Below are 18,366 nucleotides of genomic sequence, written 5' to 3'. Positions count from 1 at the left end.
GTGCAGGCTCTTTACACCGGCTCAAGGGTCAGCCTTGGTCAGTTAGGAGCTGCAGATGCTCTGTCCCGCTCAGCCTTTCATGTCAGGTCGGACAGAACTCCCTCAGCAGCGACACCGAGAAAGGACCCCGTCCTGATGGTTCCATCGTTGTGTGTTGTACACTTGCTGTGTTAACCAGCTGAATTTTTGTATGGTGATGGGGATCTAACTTGACTGTACTTTTTCTATGTAGATGGTCAGGCCGCGTTTTTTCTCATGGATGCATTTCCTGTGTGGTCTTCCCTTAAGGGGGTGCAGCCCCGTGGACACCTAACATCCTTCGTCCTTCCTCTACAAAGCTTTCCTCTCCTGAACTGTCAGTGTCGGAACAAGATTCCTTTAGACATACCACCTTCATTAATAGAACGTGTAAAATGGAATAGAAGCCTTTTGAGAATTCTGAGGTTCAGTCTGCCCTCCGTGAATTCCAGCCCCTAGCACCCCATGTTTGCCTGAATAGAACTGTTCTGCAGGGCTGTCAGGGGCTGGGGTTCTGAAATTGATCTTTGTTTCTGAGGTGCCTCTGGGTGAACCTTTCTCATGTGGGTCAGTGGCCATGTGTGTTAGTGTCTGTCCCCCCAGCCCTCCTTGGTTTTACACTCCTCCCTGCCAGGAACTCCAGCTCATAGTCACCCTCCATTGGATGTCTGAGGCTAGCTGTCCTAACGGAGGGGACTGACCTTCTTCTAGATTCTGCTGCTGGAGTCCAGCTGTGGGAGACACAAGTTCTTCTGGTTAGCAGTGCGCCATGCTGCAGACCATGCTGCCAACACTCTGGGTTCTTACACAGCTTGGTAAACAAGCCGCTGGCATTACCTGCGGCTTAAAATCATTCAGCGGGCCATCGTTAAGGTCAGCACCATGGAGTGCTAGGGGGCCTGCCTCCTGTGCCATGGGAAGCAGATGTCGTGCACAAAAACCTTGACCCCCAGGGGCTAGGTCTAGTCAGTAACTCAGAGGCTTCATGTCCTCCCCTGACCTCAGTTGTCCTAGTCTTGGTGAACACTGATTTGTTGACCACTGGAATAAGTGACCACTGAGTGGTCCACTTATGTTGTTTGAGAGCTTATTTTAAATCTTGTCTCTGCTCCTTGGTTTTTCAGCCTGAGGGTTACTCTGGTGAATTACATGCATGGAAAAGAAAGTGACATTCCTCCCGAACTGGAATTTGACTTTCCAGAAGACATTCTCCTCTCCAGCTGCGTCTCCGTATGGAACATGGCGGCCAGGCTGAAGCAGGCCCGGCACGTGAGATAGAGCACCCCTCCTCTCCCTCATCCATGGACGAGATTCCATCCCAGGCTGGCGGCTGCCTTTGGACGTGTTCGTATGGAATGTGCCCGCAAGCACAATCAAGTCCAAGATGTGCTGTGTGAGCTTATGGCTTGTTTGAGGAATATGACTTCACACTCTAGGAGAGACCCCGTGGGGACACTTCACAGCTCACTGCAGGGGGATGTCCCCACCGGCCTCTCAACCGGCACACACCCCCTCCCGGCTCCTCCTTCCTCAGCTCCTGCACAGGTAGAAGGAGGGGAGAAAACCCAGGGATTTCTTTTTGCTTTCATGTTGGTATGTTTGTTTGTTTGTTTGTTTTTTCTCATTTACTCTGCACTCAGAAGAAAATGTAGCTTCCTTCTCTGTCCTAAATTCTAAGGTTAGGCAGAGAATTCTGGGGTATGAAGGTATGAAAAAGTGCCAGACTTTTTTTTTTATTCTCCAAAATATAAGAAAAACAGGAGTATTTCATGAGTGCCTTAAGCCATATGGTACATCCTGCTCAGGTTCACTGCCAGATTCCAAGGGGTTGGAGCCTTTCCTGTGAGGAGCACGGGACAAGGAGTCAGGGACATGCCGGCCGAGTCCCCTCCCCTAGAGCACAAGGAACTGGATTGGTGGCCAGTGTGCCTTCCAACTCTGGGATTCTGAAATTCTTCAAGTTCATTAGTGGAACTTGGATCAGAGATATGGTTCTTGCATTCCTACGGGTCATTTTTAATTAAAAATGACATTATGCCAAATATACATGCAGACTTGACCTAGATTTTCAAGTGCACAAATATTTGCTCCTTCATTCTCAGCCAATGACTAAGACTCCAAAAAGGTACAAAACTAGCTTAGTTTCTAAAAACAGGAAAAGTCAATTAGCCTTGGCTTTTGTTAAGCGTATTTTTTTCCAAATCTGCTTTGCTACTTAAGACATCTCTGAACTAACTCCTCCATATAGCCCCCACCCACCTGCGCCAACATTAAGACAGAAATTGTTTACAGATTATGGCAAATGTCCTTAATGAACTTTCTCTTTTCTTTTTTGAGGGTAAGATAGTAATGATAGATTTATTAAGAAGTTACTTATATCTGAAAGGGAGGGACCTCCCCTATGAAAGGGAAAAGGTGAGAGGCTCTGAGCTTCCTAAATGAGCTCTAATCATTGAACCAATTTAAGATTGGGCCGTTGGGTGAGAGCCGTAAGAACACAAAATGCTTCTGGGCAATGTAACTAGGGACCTTAAGCACCGCTGAGGGAACCACCAGCCCAGGGATGGTACTTATAAAGGCGAGAGTGGGTCACTCATGATGCCAGTGCCTGCTTGCATAATGTGCGGTGGCTTAATTTTGAGCCCATCCCCCGCAGACATCTGCATCCTGGGCGGCTGACCGGTGGTGGAGGTCTTGTTTGATTCTTCCGCTTGCACTCAGGACCCGCTGATACTTCCAAGGAGGGGCCAAGCCATCAGGTGCCAGCTCGCCGCCCTATGGCATCAGGTGCTGTGCTGGCACTTTCCCACTGCCACACCTTACCAGGCGGCAGCCAAATGGCAATCTCTTGCTGTGAAGTGTTTTTGTCTTAGGATTTTTTTTTAAATTATTAACTTTTGGGGGGTAGTGGTGAATGTTACCCCCTGATTTTATGAAGAATTTCAATTTCCATATTTTGTTTTATATGTTTTTCAGAGCCTTGTCATATCAAGCATTGTTTTGCTTATTCACAAATATACTAGTCTAGCACTTGGTAAGAGTACATTTTTACTATCATTGTCTTAGCGATTTTAATAAACCTACATTTTGCTGCTAAAGAATCCTTCTCCTTGGGGCCAAGCGTCTTTCCTGAGACACCCACAAGGCTCTTTGGGATGGTCTGGGTTTCTGGTGGAAATGTTCTGGAGGAAGCATCCAGGAAGGGAGAAGGACAGCAAAGGAGAGTGCACTCCGAATTGCAATGTGTGGTGATCAACTTCCCTCGGGACCCACAGGCCTGTGAATGGCTCCCAACTGCCAAATCCTGGGCCTCTGCCCCAGCTGTGGCCAGACAGCTGAGTGTGAGTCCTGGCTCTCTCGCTTTCCATCGGTATGAACCTGGACCAACTACACGACCTCTTAAAGCTTCAGTTTCTCCACTTATAAAATCCCTTTGTATTGAAGTGGGAAATAAGATAATGTTTTATATATGCACACACACCCCAACAACAACAACAACTCATTGCTGTCAAGTCACAACTGACTCATAGCTGACCCTCCAGCAGGTTTTCAGAGACTGTAAATCACAACCAGGAGAGAATAAAATAGATGAATGGGACCGTCTAAGAATCAAATCCCTATGCACATCCAAAAACTTTTCCAACAGGGTAAAAAGGGAAGCCACACACTGGGGGGAAAATATTATGCAATGACATATCTGATAAGGGACTTACATCTAAAATTTATAGAATACTCCAGCATCTCAACAAGAAAAAGGTAAACAAACCAGTCATAAAATGGGCATAGAGTATTGAATAGACACTTCACCAAAGAAGACATTGAGGAGGCAAATAAACACATGGACATGTTCCAAATCCCAGCTCTCAGAGAGAAGCAAATCAAAACAACTATGAGATATCATCTCAGCCCAGGAACAACAGTAAAGTTCAACAGAGCAGCAAACAGCAAATGCTGGCGAGGCTGTAGAGAAACTGGAACCCTTATTCACTGCTGGTGGGAATATGGTACAATCACTATGGAAGGCAGTGTGGCGCTTTCTCCAAAAGTTAGTAATAGAAATACCACTTGATCCAAAAATTCCACTACTTGGAATATACTCTAAAGAAACCAGAGCCACAACTCAAACATATGTGTACACACCTATGTTTATTGCTGTGTTATTCATGATAGCAAAGAGATGGAAGCCATGCAAGTGCCTATCAACAAACAAATGGATAGAAAAACTATGGTATGTCCACACAATGGAATATTATGCAGCAATGAAAGATAAGGGGCTCATAAAACATACAACATGGTGGAACTTGGAGGACATTATGCCAAGTGAAATTATCTCAGTAACAAAGGATAAATACTGCATAACACTGCTGTTATGAAACATGTTAGACATGGGCTGGGGGGCTAGTTAGGGAGAGAATGGGAAAAGAGTGGGTAATGAACAGGTCCTTAGATCCGATGAGGAGAACTGTCCGAAAGAATACATGATTATGCATTACATGTGACAACAATTTGGAACAAGGGGTGCACTATGGGGAGAACTGGGGGGAGGATTAAAATGAGCAATAATGGGGGGAAGACATTTTAGATGTTTTTCAAATCACCTGCCTCTGGGACAACCCCTAAATCAGATCAGGCCACCAGAGCTCTGCATATCTATGTATAGATAGAGATACATGAGCTCCGGTGGCTTAGTGGTAAGATGTTGTGCTGTCAATGCAAGCATATCCAGTTCAAATCCACTCGCTGCTCTGTGGGAGAAAGATGGGCAGTCTCCTCACATGTGATTTGAAAACACCCTGGAGGGTCAGTTCTGACTCTTATCAATGGTACATTACAGCGACAACAAACGTCTGATACACAGTCATACATAAAGTGTGTATGGAGGTGTGAGAGTGTGTGTGTGTGTGTGTGTGTGTGTGTGTGTGCGCGCGCGCGCACGCGTGCGTGCACTGACCTCTCACAAGCATCTGCCCTCCTTTTCTCAAGGAAACCTTGCCCCTCTACCACAGCCCCACCACTGTCAGACGCTCTGTGAAGCCTGCTTTGAACCGCAGCTCCAGTCCTGGTTCTGTGTACTTGCCTCCTGAGATTTACACAGACACTGTTATCTGCATACTTTTATGACTTGATTGCCTTGCGGAGAATCTGCCATAATTCCAAAGGCACGTGGTTTGAATCCACCAGCCGCTGCGCAGGAGAAGGATAGACAATCTCCCCCTGTGTCGTTAACTGCCTTGGAAAACCCACGAGAGGGTCTGCTATGGGCTGGTTCCAACTAGACAGTGCACAACAACAGTAGAATATTGTGGAAGTTGAACAAAGAGTAAAACTGAGGAAGAAGCAACGCCTTTGATAGGTAGTGGTGACAAGTACTGAAATCATCACGGGTTGCCCAAAGAATAAACAAATCTGTTTTGGACAAAGTGCAACCAGGGTGTGCCTTAAAAGGGAGGTTGGTGATTAGTCACCTTACATACTGCGGTCATGCTGTCAGGAGGGCTTAGTCCTCAGAAAATGACCTCATGTCTGGAAAAGAGTAAGGTCAATGAGAAGGAGAAAGGCAAAGGCCCCTATACGAGATGGACTCGGTGACTGGAACAACGGGCTTGAGACCGTGGATCATGAGAATGTCACCAGCTGTGCAAGACGGACATGTGTCGCTGACGGGACACTGTGAGCACTGGTGGCCCTGTCCGCATCTACCAGTAGCAGAAGCTGCTAGGGTCACAGCCCTCTACGTCCACTGAGGCAGAGTCTAATCCCACATCCCTGGCTGGGAACGCCTTTCCTTGTTCTGTTAGCCAGGCTGGTCCTGGACAGCTAGATCTAAACCCTGGTACTTCTGAGCTCCAGAAAGAGCCGGCACAGGACTCAGACGCCAGGCTGGGGGGACACGGGCCAGGGAGGCTGGAGTTGAAGCCCGCAGGGTGATCGTGCTTGGAGGACACGGGCCAGGGAGGCTGATCATTCTGATCCTGCCCTTGGGCCTCCAGGACGGTGAGAAAGCGCTGCCTGTCCCTGAAGCACCCCCTTTTGGTCTTGGTGCAGCTACGGCAGCACCAGGCCCTCATACACACGCCAGGGCCGTCCCAAACAGCACTCTTCACCGTGTGTCCCTTGACATGGCCTCAGCCCTGGTCACAGTGCAGGCACAGCTGCTGGACAGCGCCTGCCTCTGGAACCCTGCCCAGGACACAGAGAGCGAGGGTTCTGAGCGGCTGGTGCTCCCTGCCCACCTGGACCCTGACCAGGGTGCCCTCAGTGGCCAGCTGCCCAGCTGCGAGGCCCGAGGGCCTGTATGTCCGGCTGGGGTGTAACCCCAGGCCCTGCCACGTCTTTGGAAATCGAGGGAGGATCCTCGTGTGTGGAGCAGAACGGATTCATGGGGCTTTGGGGCTGCAATGTGTCCGAAGCAGACAGCCAGGCCTTTCTTCCGCGGTGCCCGACAGCCAGGCCTTTCTTCCGCGGAGCCTGACAGCCAGGCCTTTCTTCCACGGAGCCCAACAGCCAGGCCTTTCTTCCGCGGTGCCCGACAGCCAGGCCTTTCTTCCGCGGTGCCTGACAGCCAGGCCTTTCTTCCGCGGAGCCGCTGGTGTGTCCCGTCTGCTTCACCAGCAGAACGACTTGGTCCCGCAAAGGCTGCGCCTGGCGGGGCGGCGACCCTGTTCTAAAGCCAGTGTCTCGGGCTCAGCCTGCCCGTCACTCATTCGTCTCTAGTTCAGCACCTCGTTGCCGGCGGCCCGGAGGACATGCAGCCCCGGCGGGTCCCCGCGACGCGCACCCGCTTCCGACGCACCAGCGCACGGGCGGCGGGACCCGGGGCCTGCGGCTTCTGTCGTCGACGGCGGGGCGGCCGGGGGACGAGGCCGCGCGCGAAGCCCTCGGACGGCGGCGCCGACAGGCGGACGAGCGCGGACCCGGCCGGGAGGCCCGACGCACCGGGGCGACCCCTGGCGGTCATGGCCGCCATAGCAGCGACGCCGTGCGCCGCCATGGCAACGAGGGCGGCCCCGCGCCTGCGCGAGGCGACGCCGGAAGTCCCGCTCCTGCGCGCCGCGACGCCGGAAGTGGCGTTCCGGAAGTGGCGCCCGGGGCTGCGCCATGGCCCGTCCGGGGGCCGAGTTGCCGCCCGCGGAGACCTTAGCGCTCTGGACACGGTAATAGAGTCCGAAGGACGTCAGACCCGGACCTCAGACCTCGTAGCCCCGCGGCCTCGTAGTGGCCGGTGTACGAGCGGCAGGCGCCCGAGTCCAGAGCTTTCCGGGTTGTAGTCCGACCCCGCTGGCCGGTCCCCCTCGCCTTCGGGCTCTCCCGGAAAACAGCCCACTGCCGGCCGGCCAGTCCGCCTCAGTGACGCTGTCGGCCAGAGTCCAGCTCGCTCCGGCCTCCCAGGGCTGTCAGTCGTGGCCCTGCAGGGCACCAGCAGGTCCACGTGCCCGCCTCTCGGCCGGCCCCGCGCTTGGCCCTCTGCACCATCGGGGAGGACAGGGAGACCAGGGCCCGCAGGGGAGAATCGGGAGGTCGTCCGGGGGCCCCGTGCCCAGGGCTGCCGGACCCTGGACGGGAGGCGGCGGCCAGCGCCCAGGCTGCAGAGTTGGGGAGCGAGGCAGGCAGGATCGGGGCGAGGGGCTCATCCTGACGCCTGTCCCCCACCCCCAGGGAGCAAGCCCAGCTGAAGGGCCGCGTGGCGGACTGGGACACGGAGGCGTGGCAGCGGGACCCGGCCTTCGCGGGGCTGCAGAGGGTCGGGGGCGTGGACGTGTCCTTTGTGAAAGGGGACAGTGCCCACGCCTGCGCCTCCCTGGTGGTGCTCAGCTACCCCGAGCTCGAGGTAACCCTGCCCGGTGTCAGGAGGGTTTCTTAAAGGCTGCGAACACTGGAGGGAAGGAGGAGAGGGACGGAGATCGAGAGCCCCCGGGCCTGCCTCCTGCACGCACACATGCCCCCCACACCCTCCCTGGTAACTCGGGGAAGACCAGCGTGGCACCCAAACCACAGAGCTGTTAGGAGGAATAAACAAGGACGGGCAAACAGCTAGTGACGTGCAACCCCATTGGTGTAGTGTGTAACCCAGGGTCAGCGGTTGGAGAAAGAACAGGCAGCCCCCCCCCCCCCTAAAGACTCCCACCGTGGACACCCGAGCGAGCCAGCTCGTCAGCAGCTCTTTTCAGCTCTCAATAAAGACATCTGTTGTTAGGACTGTCCAATCGGGGCCAGCACAAATCATCCCTGCGTACAGTGGAACAGAGAGCCCTGCCTGGACTGTGCACCCCACACAGTCTCTGCTGTGCTCTGCGGTCCCCTCGCTGTGTCCATCTCGTTGATGCTGTCCCACTGCCCTCTGCTGTCCCAGCCGTGATATCCTCCTCCAGGGACTGGCCTTTCCTGATATCGTGCCCAGAGTCTGAGGAACAAAGTCTTTCCCTCCTTGCTTCTAAAGGGTGATTTGGAGCTCAGCGTCTGCCAAGACAGACGCGCTTGTTCTCTTGGCAGCTCATGAGATGTTCAGTTCTTGTCCAGCCCCATCGGAGCTCCATCCAGCACCACACTTAGAGCTGTTGCACGGCCTGCACCCACTGCTGTGGCCACTGTGCTCCTCCTTCCTGTTCAAGGTGCCCTTTAACAAGCCACAAGCCCTGCGACCTTCAGCACAAGCTGTTTCACCACCCCCCAGTCCTGTCACGTCTCACACAGATGCCTGGTCCTCTAACCCCGGCACCAGCCAGAGTGCCTGAGTCCTAGGGTCCAGCAGCACCTGCATCTTCGAGAGTCTAGTGCAGTGTTTGTGATGTCTGAGCCGGGCCTGATTGATCAGAGCCACCAGGCAGTGAACAGAAAATGCAGATTCCAATCTGTAGAAACAGGAAGTAGATGGATGCTTGTCTGGGGCTGATGGAGAGTTTTTCAAGGACTGGGACTTAAGATTGCAGGGAGGGACCGCTAAGTGGTGTCACTCACTGCCTTCAGGTTGCCTCCTGAGTTTTGTCTAGGAATGTTGTTAGGTGCCAACAACCCTAACAGATCTGAACCCTGCCCTATCTTGTGCCATTCTCATCATCTCTGACATACCCAAGCCCGCCGTTACAATCACTGTGTCTATTCCTTGAGAGTCTTGCCCTCCGCTGCCCTTTCGCCTTTCCAAGCATGATGTCCTTTTCCACGGACTGGCCCTCTCCATCACAGTGTCTGCTGTTACTGACTTTGCTCTCTTTCCTGTCTTGTCTCATTTCTCTCCTCATTGACTTGTTATATCTTTATTTCTTTCCATTTTTTCCATCTACTCTCGCTTTTATGGTCCTGCTTTTTCTCCAGTTCTCTTCTGAGTTTGGAATTTCTGCCTGGTGGTCTTTCTTCCCTCCTGACATCAGGTTGAGGCAGTTCTGTCCACTACGGAAAGTGTTGCGGTTCTCCGTGGCGGGAACTGGGTGGGGGTGGCTGGCGTTTTGTCTGCTGTCAAGCCCCATCGCCCAGGTGTCTTCACGGTTACCTTTCGTTGGGTTTCCAAGGCTGTGAATAGCTGGAGGAGACTGGCCGTCCTCTGGATTCGAACCCCTGACTTTCATGCCACCATGCCTTCACATCAGCTGTCAGGTCTTGGTTTTCTCTATCTGATTCTCTGTAGGGCTGTGTACAGTTGTCAGCCACCTGGTACTGTTCATCTTAAAGTGTGTCAGGTTTTCCTGACTGGCCAGCATCTAACAGACAGTTCTGCGGGGACCAGGGCCCCCCGTCTCTTAGTTCATGAGGAAACAGCGAAAGGTCTTTTGCCTCGTCACCAGTGCCTTCCTGAGGTGGAGTGCTGAGCTCTGAACTGTCCCATTTCCCGAGGACTGGAAGTGTGTGTCCTCCAGGGAGCACCTCCTGCTCCTTAGAAACACCTTCCTAAGGGGGCCCCACTTCTGGCCCCACTGACCCCAGGCTCAGGCCCCTCGCACAGGATGGAACCTCTGTGCTTGACAGGTGCAGCCCCCTCCTTGTTCACCCCCCTTGTACCTGCCTTGTGGCTGGAGTGGGCCAGCTGGTCAGCCACCCCCAAGCGCACAGTTGTCCCCTGACATGCTGGATGGTGGGACCTCAGTCTCCTGTCCTCACTGCCCCCTGTGGACCCTGGATATTGTGGAGAGAGGCCCTCCAGAGGGTCCTGGCCAGATGTGCTGTGTTCTGCAGTGAGTCACTGGTGAGATGTGAAGCCCTCCACGTCACCATGGGATGCCCGCAGGTCCACAGTGTTGACCCCGCTTCCATGCGGAGCAGAGGTGAGGGCTTCAGTGACGACATCAGTCCTGGAGCCACACACTGGGCACTGAGCTGACCCTGCACCTGCAGTGTCGGGGTCCCTCTCCACTCTGCGGAGGCTGCGCTTCCTCTCAGCCTGAAGAACCACGGCCCTCTGCTGGGCAAGCGTTCTGGCTGACCTCAGCTTGCTCTGAGAGCCCCTGAATGCTGACCCCTGACCTCTAGGCCTCCACCTCTCTCCTTTGATCTTTGATGTCTGACTCCTTCCAGCTCGTGCAAGGTCTGTCCTCCCCACAGGGCGCTAACCTGACAGCCGCTTGTTCCTCTCCTGCTTACAACCTCAGGCGCCTTCCTCCCCCTCACCTGCACTTCGTCTGTCCCTTGACACTCTGTTCTCCAGCTTGGAGGCCACACCTGCCCCTCTCAGGCACTGCTGTTCCCTTCTCATAAAGCTAGGCTGCCCTTCTGGACTAGTGGAGACTCCAGGGAGACATAGCCTCTGCCTCCGAGTTCCTTCTCTCCACAGCTGCTGAACTTCCTTCCTCGCAGCCTCCCCTCCGGAGCAGCCTGCAGAAACCTGCAGAGGGGAGGGCGGGGGTGAGAAGGCAGGGCAGGGCGTTTAGGAAAGAACAGGCGCACTCATGGGGTGCTCAGAAGGTTGGCAGTTTGAATCCTGCAGCCTCTCCAAGGGAGAAAGTTGAGGCACTCGTCTGCCTTCTAGACCTAAAGCCTCAGAAAGCCAGTGGGCGGTTCTGCTGCCTTTGTGCCGTGGTCTTTCTCCCACGGAATGCCAAGAGAACAAGCATGTCTTGGGGAGCGTGCAGCCAGCGTGCTCCTTGGAGGCAACCAATGTGATGCTTCATCTCATGCTCTGAGCGTGTTGCCAGGAGAGGCTGTTCCTTGGAAATGGACATGATGCAGGAAAGGTAGAGGATGAGTGAAGGAGAGGAAGGCCCTCGATGGGGAAAGACTGACGCGGTGACTGCGGCAGAGGGCTCGGGGTCAGAGATGATGAGTACGGCACAGGAGAGGACAGAGTTCAGGACTGCTGGCCAATGGGCACTGTGGGTCGCACTCTGCTCCTAACAGTAGGGTGGCTACAGCTTGGTGACTGCGCGGTGGGGGCGTAGGACGCTGGTGGGGACGATGGCGGTGGGCAGGCGTCAGCTCTGGTTATAAGCGGGCATCCTGAGGAAGGGGGAGGCAGGCCGTGGCAGTGATCACCTGGCATGGATGGGCACCACAGCGAACCCTCTTAGCCAGCGTGCGGGCTTATCTGCCACGTTCCTGTCTCATCTCGTGGATAAGGCAGAGGGGGTGGGGCAGACACGGCTGCAGAGGGAGGAGAAGCTGGGAGGCTGGTGGGAGGGCCCAGGAGGGACACTGGTGACCCCTCTGTGATGTGATAGGTCATGTACGAGGAGTGCCGCATGGTGACCCTGACGGCGCCCTACGTGTCGGGCTTCCTGGCCTTCCGAGAGGCACCCTTCCTGGTCGAGGCCTTGCAGCGGCTGCGGGACAAGGAGCCAGGCCTCATGCCCCAGGCAGGTGCCCCCTCTGGACAGGCCACCCCCAGCGGAGGGACGCCAGCCTCACAGACGCTGTCACCAGGGCCCCTTCCTGCCCGATGATCCACAGCCCAGGCTGGTGGTCCAGGCTGAGAAGTGACCTTACCTGTGGCCCCTCTAGGTTCTTCTCGTGGATGGAAATGGGGTGCTCCACCACCGAGGTAATCCTACCCCTGAGAGAGGGCTGGGGAAGGGGCCATGGGAGGGAAAAATGGGGGAACCATCTCACATGACAGCGAGATGGGGGAGACCGCCTGCCACCACCTCAGGACACTTCACAGCTCAGCTGGGGGCCACTGCAGCTGTGGTGCCCACACCCCGCCCTGGGCCTGTGTCTGGTGTCCAGACGCCTCAGGCTTCCATTTCTTCATCAGTCCCCCACCTGTGCACACCCCTGTCCAGGAGAATACCCTTGACTATCGCTCCCTGACCGCCTTCACTGCCGCCGCCTCCCTTCACAATTGAGCCCCACCTGGGAGGGGCCCACTCAGCTGTCTGGCTGGTATCTGTGTTGATCAGGAGTGCCCGTCCGTCTGTTCCTGCCAGTGCTGGGAACCCGTGGTCTCCCGGACTGTGGTCTGGGAGGAGAGGACAAGGGATAGGCCATCCTAACCAAAGAAGCAAGCCTGCTAGAGTCCCTGGACCGGCCTTGGGGTCCAGGTTACACAGGCTGGGGGACTCTGCAGCTAGCAGGAGTGGGTGGGCCTGGCTGCTTCCTGAGCTGGAATCCAGACACTGGTGGATGCAGGTTGATGTGGACACGTATCTGGTGGCCTAAACCCACAGGTCACGATCAGCCTGGCACCTCAGCCCAGCGTCCCCACAATCAGGCTCCTGGCAGAGGCCCAGTGCCAGACAAACCCATGGAAAGTCGTGGGGTCTTAGAGGAACGGGTCCTCGGCCAGCCTCGTGGGGCACCCTGGGGACTCACATCCCACCCCTCAGTGGCAGACCTCTGGTCACCTGAAGATGCTGGAGATCTTGGAGCCTGCCTTTGCCCGCCTCCAGTTGCTCCCTGCCCCTAGGCTCACCCTCCTTCCCTCTGCCCCCTGCAGGCTTTGGGGTGGCCTGTCACCTCGGCATCCTCACAGACCTGCCTTGCGTCGGGGTGGCCAAGAAGCTCCTACAGGTGGACGGGCTGGAGAAGAGTGAGCTGCACAAGGAGAAGGTGAGAGCCTTCCAGAGCGCCCACTCCAGGGGCCGTGTGCCCACCCTGCCTGCCTGCGCTCTGCACCCCAGGATTCCTGATCTGGGGAAGCAAGAGCCCTTGACCCCAACTCCCCGGACTCCTGGGGGTACCAGAACAACCCAGCTCCCCTGGACTTCCTGAGGGGCCCAGAGTGTGTGTCCCCCTGTCATCACTGCCGTGATGCTGCCCACGGCTGGGCTGGCCTTTAGATGTCTGTGTGCATCAAGTGCTTCTGTGGTCCCAGGTTGTGGCCCGCTGGCCTGGAGTCGCCTCTGGACCCACCAGTGTGGCTCAGTGACAGGCCCCTGTGGCAGCCATGGGAAGGCTTGCCTTGCGGGGTCCAGGGTTCTGTACCTGTGGGATGGGTGAGTAGAGCTGAGCTCAGGTGCTGGCCCAGCTTCAGAAAACCCCATTCCTCAGGAAGAGACCTTACCTCCAAATACCGCTCCCCACCTTCCAGATTCAACTCTTGCAGCGCGGAGGAGACACGTTTCCTCTCACTGGGGCCTCTGGGACAGTGTTGGGAATGGTGAGTGACCCAGGGCCCGGACCAGCAGGCAGTGAGGGCTGGCAGAGGCAGAGGAGGCGGTGAGGGCACTGACAATGCGGACAGAGGGCTCTTCCTGTGTGCACATGTGCATATACACAGAGGTTGTGTGTACCATCCAATCAGAACCAATTCATAGCTGACCCTCCCGGGGGTTTTCGGAGACAGTAAACTGCATGGAAGGAGACTGTCCGTCTTCCTCCTGTACGGCAAGTGGTGGATTCGAACCTTGTTCCTTTGGATTGGTCGCACAGCTCCTTACCACTAGACCACCAGGAATTCCTGTATGCACAGATACGTGTGTGTGTCACACGTACACACATGCACCCACATGTGTACACGCGTGTATGCGTGTGAGAGCTCACGTGAGCCTGCACATATGTGTGATTGCATATAAGTGTGTGTGCACGTGCAGACCTGGCAGCCGACTCCACCCCTCACGCCATCGGGCCTGAGATGTGAGCTGTGTGTGACCTTCCTCTCCTGAGGGCCTGCCTGCCCTTGAACCTGGAGCCTTCCTGTGGGAAGTGCAGGTTCACTCATGCCACCTGGGGACCCTGTGCTGCCCCCGAGCTCAGCCACCACCCCAGCCTGCTGGCGGGGATCCAGCACCCTGACCTCCCTTGCCTCCCTCGGCCCAGGCCCTGAAGAGTCATGACCGCAGCACCAACCCCCTCTATGTCTCCGTGGGCCACAAGATAAGCCTGGAGGCCGCTGTGCGCCTGACCCAAGCCTGCTGCAGGTTCCGGATCCCCGAGCCCGTGCGCCAGGTGAGCTGGACAAGTAAGTGGGCCTCCCCCTCCACGACCTCCCCTTAGCTCCCCTCATCCTGTCTCAGCATAGCCTGTGGGAGGTGGGAGTTCTGCGCACTGTCTGGTGGACGCGTTGGTCGCTCAGCACAGCCTTGGAGACCCAGGAGGCTCTGACCATGCCCAGCAGGCCAGGCCAGCACAGCACGTGAACCAGGCTCAGTGCCCTGATGGACGGGGTGGGCCTCTGAGGACAGGCCCCAGCTGACTGGGAAGATGAGAGCTCTGTCCTGAGGGAGGGCCCCAGGAGGAGGGGGCCTGAGGAGGAGGGGCCAGGTGTGTGGCTCTGCTTAGAGCAGGGGTGACCTGGATACCTCTGCACAGGTGGTGGTCAGTTAGAGGGTCATAGCTGCAGCTCTGTCCGCTGCTGTCTTCTCTCAAGGCCTCTGGGAGTCCCCTGAAGTCCCCTGACCGAGGGTCCAAGGTTGGAGCCTGACACCCATCCAACCCCACAGCCTGCCAGTGCACAGAAAGACCACCAGGGGGCAGCAGCAGCCCACACACCACTGTGTCCCTAAGTCATGCTGGTGCCAGCCGCCCACGCCACCCTGCCTGGCCTGTCCCTGCCCGGGGCTTCCCCTGCCTTACACCCCTGCCTTCCCCGTCTCCCTCACCTCACCCCGTGGGAGCCTGTCACAGGTGGCCCTGGCCCTGGAGGTCTTTCCCCCTCGATCCCAGCCTGTGCTACCCAAGACTCGGCAGGAAGACCCTGGAGCTCTCACACAGCACTGTGCGTCCCGAGCTGCTGGACTTGGGCACAGCAGTTAGGCCTCGCTCCTCTGTCTTGAATCGCCCCAGCATCCAAGCCAGGGCAAGAACCAGTGTCCCCTTCAGAGGCCTGGCTGACGTGAAGCCAGTGACGGGAGCTGCTGGAGGCCCACGCTGCTGTCCAGCCGGCCACCCTGGCGCTCCTCCCGGGGAGGACGGGCTGGGCTAGGTCTGTCTGCACCCTCCTCCCTGTCGACTGGGGCAGAGTGACCTGGGGATTACTGTCAGGGCAGCTCCAGCTCCTAGCAGCCCTTCCCTGACCAGAGCCACCCCACCCCGGTGCACTGCAGCCCCTTGTTCCAGTCACTCTGTGCCAGCCTTGTTGTTGGGGATTTTCCTCGTACGCTCACCCTCCACCTTCCAAGCACTGTGTCTTTTCCCAGAGACCAGCCCTTCCTGACCACATGCCCAAAGTGTGTGAGACAGGGCTTCATCCTTGCCTCCAAGCAGCATTCTGATTGCACTTAGTTCAAGACGCAGCCTGGGGATCAGTGTGCTGTTAGTCACGGGTTAGCTAAGCCCCTCAGAGCTTACGCTGGGGCCCCTGAGGCCAGGCTGGGGGTGGGGGAGCCTGGGGAGCCAATCCAAGGGAAGACCTGTGTGGGTCTCATTCACTGATGTTCTACACGTTCAGTCCCTGCCAGAATCTGAGCGGCTTTTTGAAACACTTCTGGGGAGAGGTCTTGTGGCTCACATGAGGTGGGCAGGAAGCTGGGCTGAGGAGACACTCTGAAAGGCTTCAGTGGGGAGTACAAGTTCAGAGCACCCCCTCCTCCACAGGCTCAGGGCCTTGAGGGGGACAGTGAGGCCTGCCCTGCCAGTAGGGGTGGGAGTGCACCGAGGGATGTGCATGGGGACAGAAGCAGGTCCCGCAGGTGGGGTTTGGAGAGGGGACCCCAGCCCTGCCCACCTTTCTCACTGTACCCCTTCTCCAGGCTGACATCCGCTCCCGAGAGTACATTCGTAGGACTTTGGGGCTTCCTGAACCCCTCAAACTGGGCCAGGAGAGGTAAGCGAGTAGGTGGGCCCAGGAGAGTGGGCAGGAGAGCTGACTGCTCCAGCCCGTGTGAGTGCCCAGTGGGAGGGCTGCTGGCCTTGTTCCCACAGACACATCACTGGCTCTCCTGCCTCAGTTTCCTCATTTGCACTGTGGACGTACCGAGCCCTCAGTCCCCGGCACAGCGACATGACGGGTTCACACACACGGCACAGTTGGGAATGAACAGCCTTGCTGTAGGATGGGACCCACTCCCGCCTCACAGATCAGGAAACTGAGGCATGGAGCCCTCCCTCCTGGCCAGCAGTGGGACAAGTGTCATGGCTGCGGAGCCCTCCTTTGTAGGGTAGCCAGGTCCCCAGGGCACCCTCAGAGCTGAGAGCTGGGAGCATAAGTGCACACCGCCTCCTGACCTCCCGATCACCTGGCCCCGTACCTGCAGGCTCAGCCCTCCCTCCACCTCCAGGCCCACCCAGCTCCCTTCCCTCCCCAAGTCCACCTGACCCCCCACCTCCAGGTCCATCTAGTCCCCCACCTCCAGGTCCATCTAGTCCCCCACCTCCAGGTCCACCTGATCCCCTACCTCCAGGTCCTCCTGGGCCCCCTACTTCCAGGTCCATCTAGTCCCCCACCTCTAGGTCCACTTACCCCCACCTCCAAGGTTCACCTAGCTCTCAACCTCCAAGTCCGCGTAGTCACCTCCCTCTGACCGCCAGGTCCATCTAGCCCCCACTTTCAAGGTTCACCTGGCTCCCAGCCTCCAAGTCCACATAGTCACGTCCCCTCAACCCCCAGGCCCACCTGCCCCCCCCATTTCCAGTCCACCTAGTCCCCACCTCTAGGTCCTCCTAACATCCCACCCCACTTCCAGGCCCACCTAGCCCCTCCCCTTCAGGTACAACTGGCTCTCAATCTCCAAGTCCACAGAGTCACCTCCCCTCAACCTTCAGATTCACCTGGCCTCCCCCCAGGTCCACCCTGTCCACCTACCCCCGACCTTCCGGTCCACCTGGCCCGCCACCCCCAGGTCTCCCCAGCCTTCTGACCTGCACCCTGTTATTAATCGCGTCGCTGATGAGTACCATGGAACCACAGAGCGTGAGAACTTCAAACTGGCGCTGAGCTCCCCCTTTCTTATCTTACCTACAGGGTCAAGGAGGTGCACGTACCAGAGGTGCACCCCCACGGAAACTCAGGAAAGCCCACAGCTGAGGGTCCATCCCCCCCGGGTCACAGCCTAGGACCTGCAGAGGATACGGATCCCCCAGCCTAGGCCTGCAGGGACAGCGGGGCACAGGCTGGGGGCCAAGGAGAGCCAGACTCCATGAGGACTCCGAGGTCCCACTGCAGCAGGTGGGCAGTCTGGTCTCTCAGTCCCACCAACGGGCCACAGTTTGAGAGGCCCTGGACAGTGAGATGTGGGGTCTGCAAGACCATGTTACGTCTGCCGTGGATGAAGCCAGAGCAGGGACCCCATCGCCTTCCTGGCCACACAGATCTCAGATTCCAGGCCTGCTCCCTTCCTCGGGACAGCATTGCAGGGCCACGCTTCCTGGGCCCTGAGCTGGCCGCCGCCTCCACGCTGCCCTGACAGGAAGTGCAGGGCGACCAGGGGTGAGGTCCACAGCACCCAGACACTGAGATGGCCACGTCAGCTGTGGGCCCTGCTCTCCATATAACCATTGGACTGGGATGATTGTGGACCCCGTGGGACAAGTGCTTCAGTGACTTCCTCAAGAACTGCAGAGCTCAGGGTGACAGGTGACCACTGCTGGCTAGCTGGAAATGGACGACATTTTCCCTGTGGGGGCTGAGGGCAGCAGGCCCTCCATTCCCCACCCCTAGTGAAGAATGGGCCAGAACCTGGATGGCGGCTTCAGACAGCCTATGAGCTGTGAAGGAGCATTATTTTTTTAGATAAAATCGCCCTTTTTAGCCATCTTAAAGTGTATGTCTCATTGCCAGTGTGGGTCATACAGGTCTGACCACTGACATCCAGCGCCTTTTCTCACTCTAAAGGCACCTACACCACCTGTGTCCACACAGCACCTGCCCTGACCCCCTCAGTGTGCTTGCTGTCATTCCGTCCACTCTAGACATTTTCTAGAAATGGATCACAGGACATGACTCCGTGTGTCTGCGTCTCCCTCTCGGCACCGTGTCGGGGTGCACACCTGTACCAGGTGTCAGGAGTGTGGTCTCCCCCTCGGCACTGTGTCGGGGTGCACACCTGTACC

The 18,366-nt window shown here is 56.9% G+C and overlaps 2 protein-coding genes across 2 annotated transcripts in view; both read left to right on the top strand.

Annotated features, from left to right (window-relative positions):
• Positions 1-6,332, top strand: part of RNF213 (ring finger protein 213) — a 107,094-nt gene extending 100,762 nt beyond the window's left edge. Inside the window, exons 70-71 of the mRNA XM_006886327.1 lie at positions 1,143-1,287; positions 6,009-6,332. Of these exons, the coding sequence (XP_006886389.1) occupies positions 1,143-1,287; positions 6,009-6,332 (469 nt within the window). The remainder of the gene's footprint in view (positions 1-1,142; positions 1,288-6,008) is intronic.
• Positions 6,333-7,116: 784 nt separating this feature from the next.
• On the top strand, positions 7,117-17,720 carry ENDOV (endonuclease V). The gene is made up of 10 exons (XM_006886326.1): positions 7,117-7,172; positions 7,675-7,846; positions 11,661-11,795; positions 11,941-11,980; positions 12,875-12,987; positions 13,469-13,537; positions 14,197-14,325; positions 16,068-16,141; positions 17,025-17,227; positions 17,626-17,720. The coding sequence occupies exons 1-10, from the start codon at positions 7,117-7,119 to the stop codon at positions 17,718-17,720; spliced, it is 1,086 nt and encodes a 361-aa protein (XP_006886388.1).
• Positions 17,721-18,366: the final 646 nt, after the last annotated feature.

The sequence above is a fragment of the Elephantulus edwardii genome, unplaced genomic scaffold (assembly GCF_000299155.1).
Source record: "Elephantulus edwardii isolate Elephantulus edwardi_28Jun2011 unplaced genomic scaffold, EleEdw1.0 scaffold00048, whole genome shotgun sequence".
NCBI lineage: Eukaryota > Metazoa > Chordata > Mammalia > Macroscelidea > Macroscelididae > Elephantulus > Elephantulus edwardii.
Note: the sequence above shows the minus strand (reverse complement) of the source record. Positions and strands in the feature narration are given on the sequence as shown.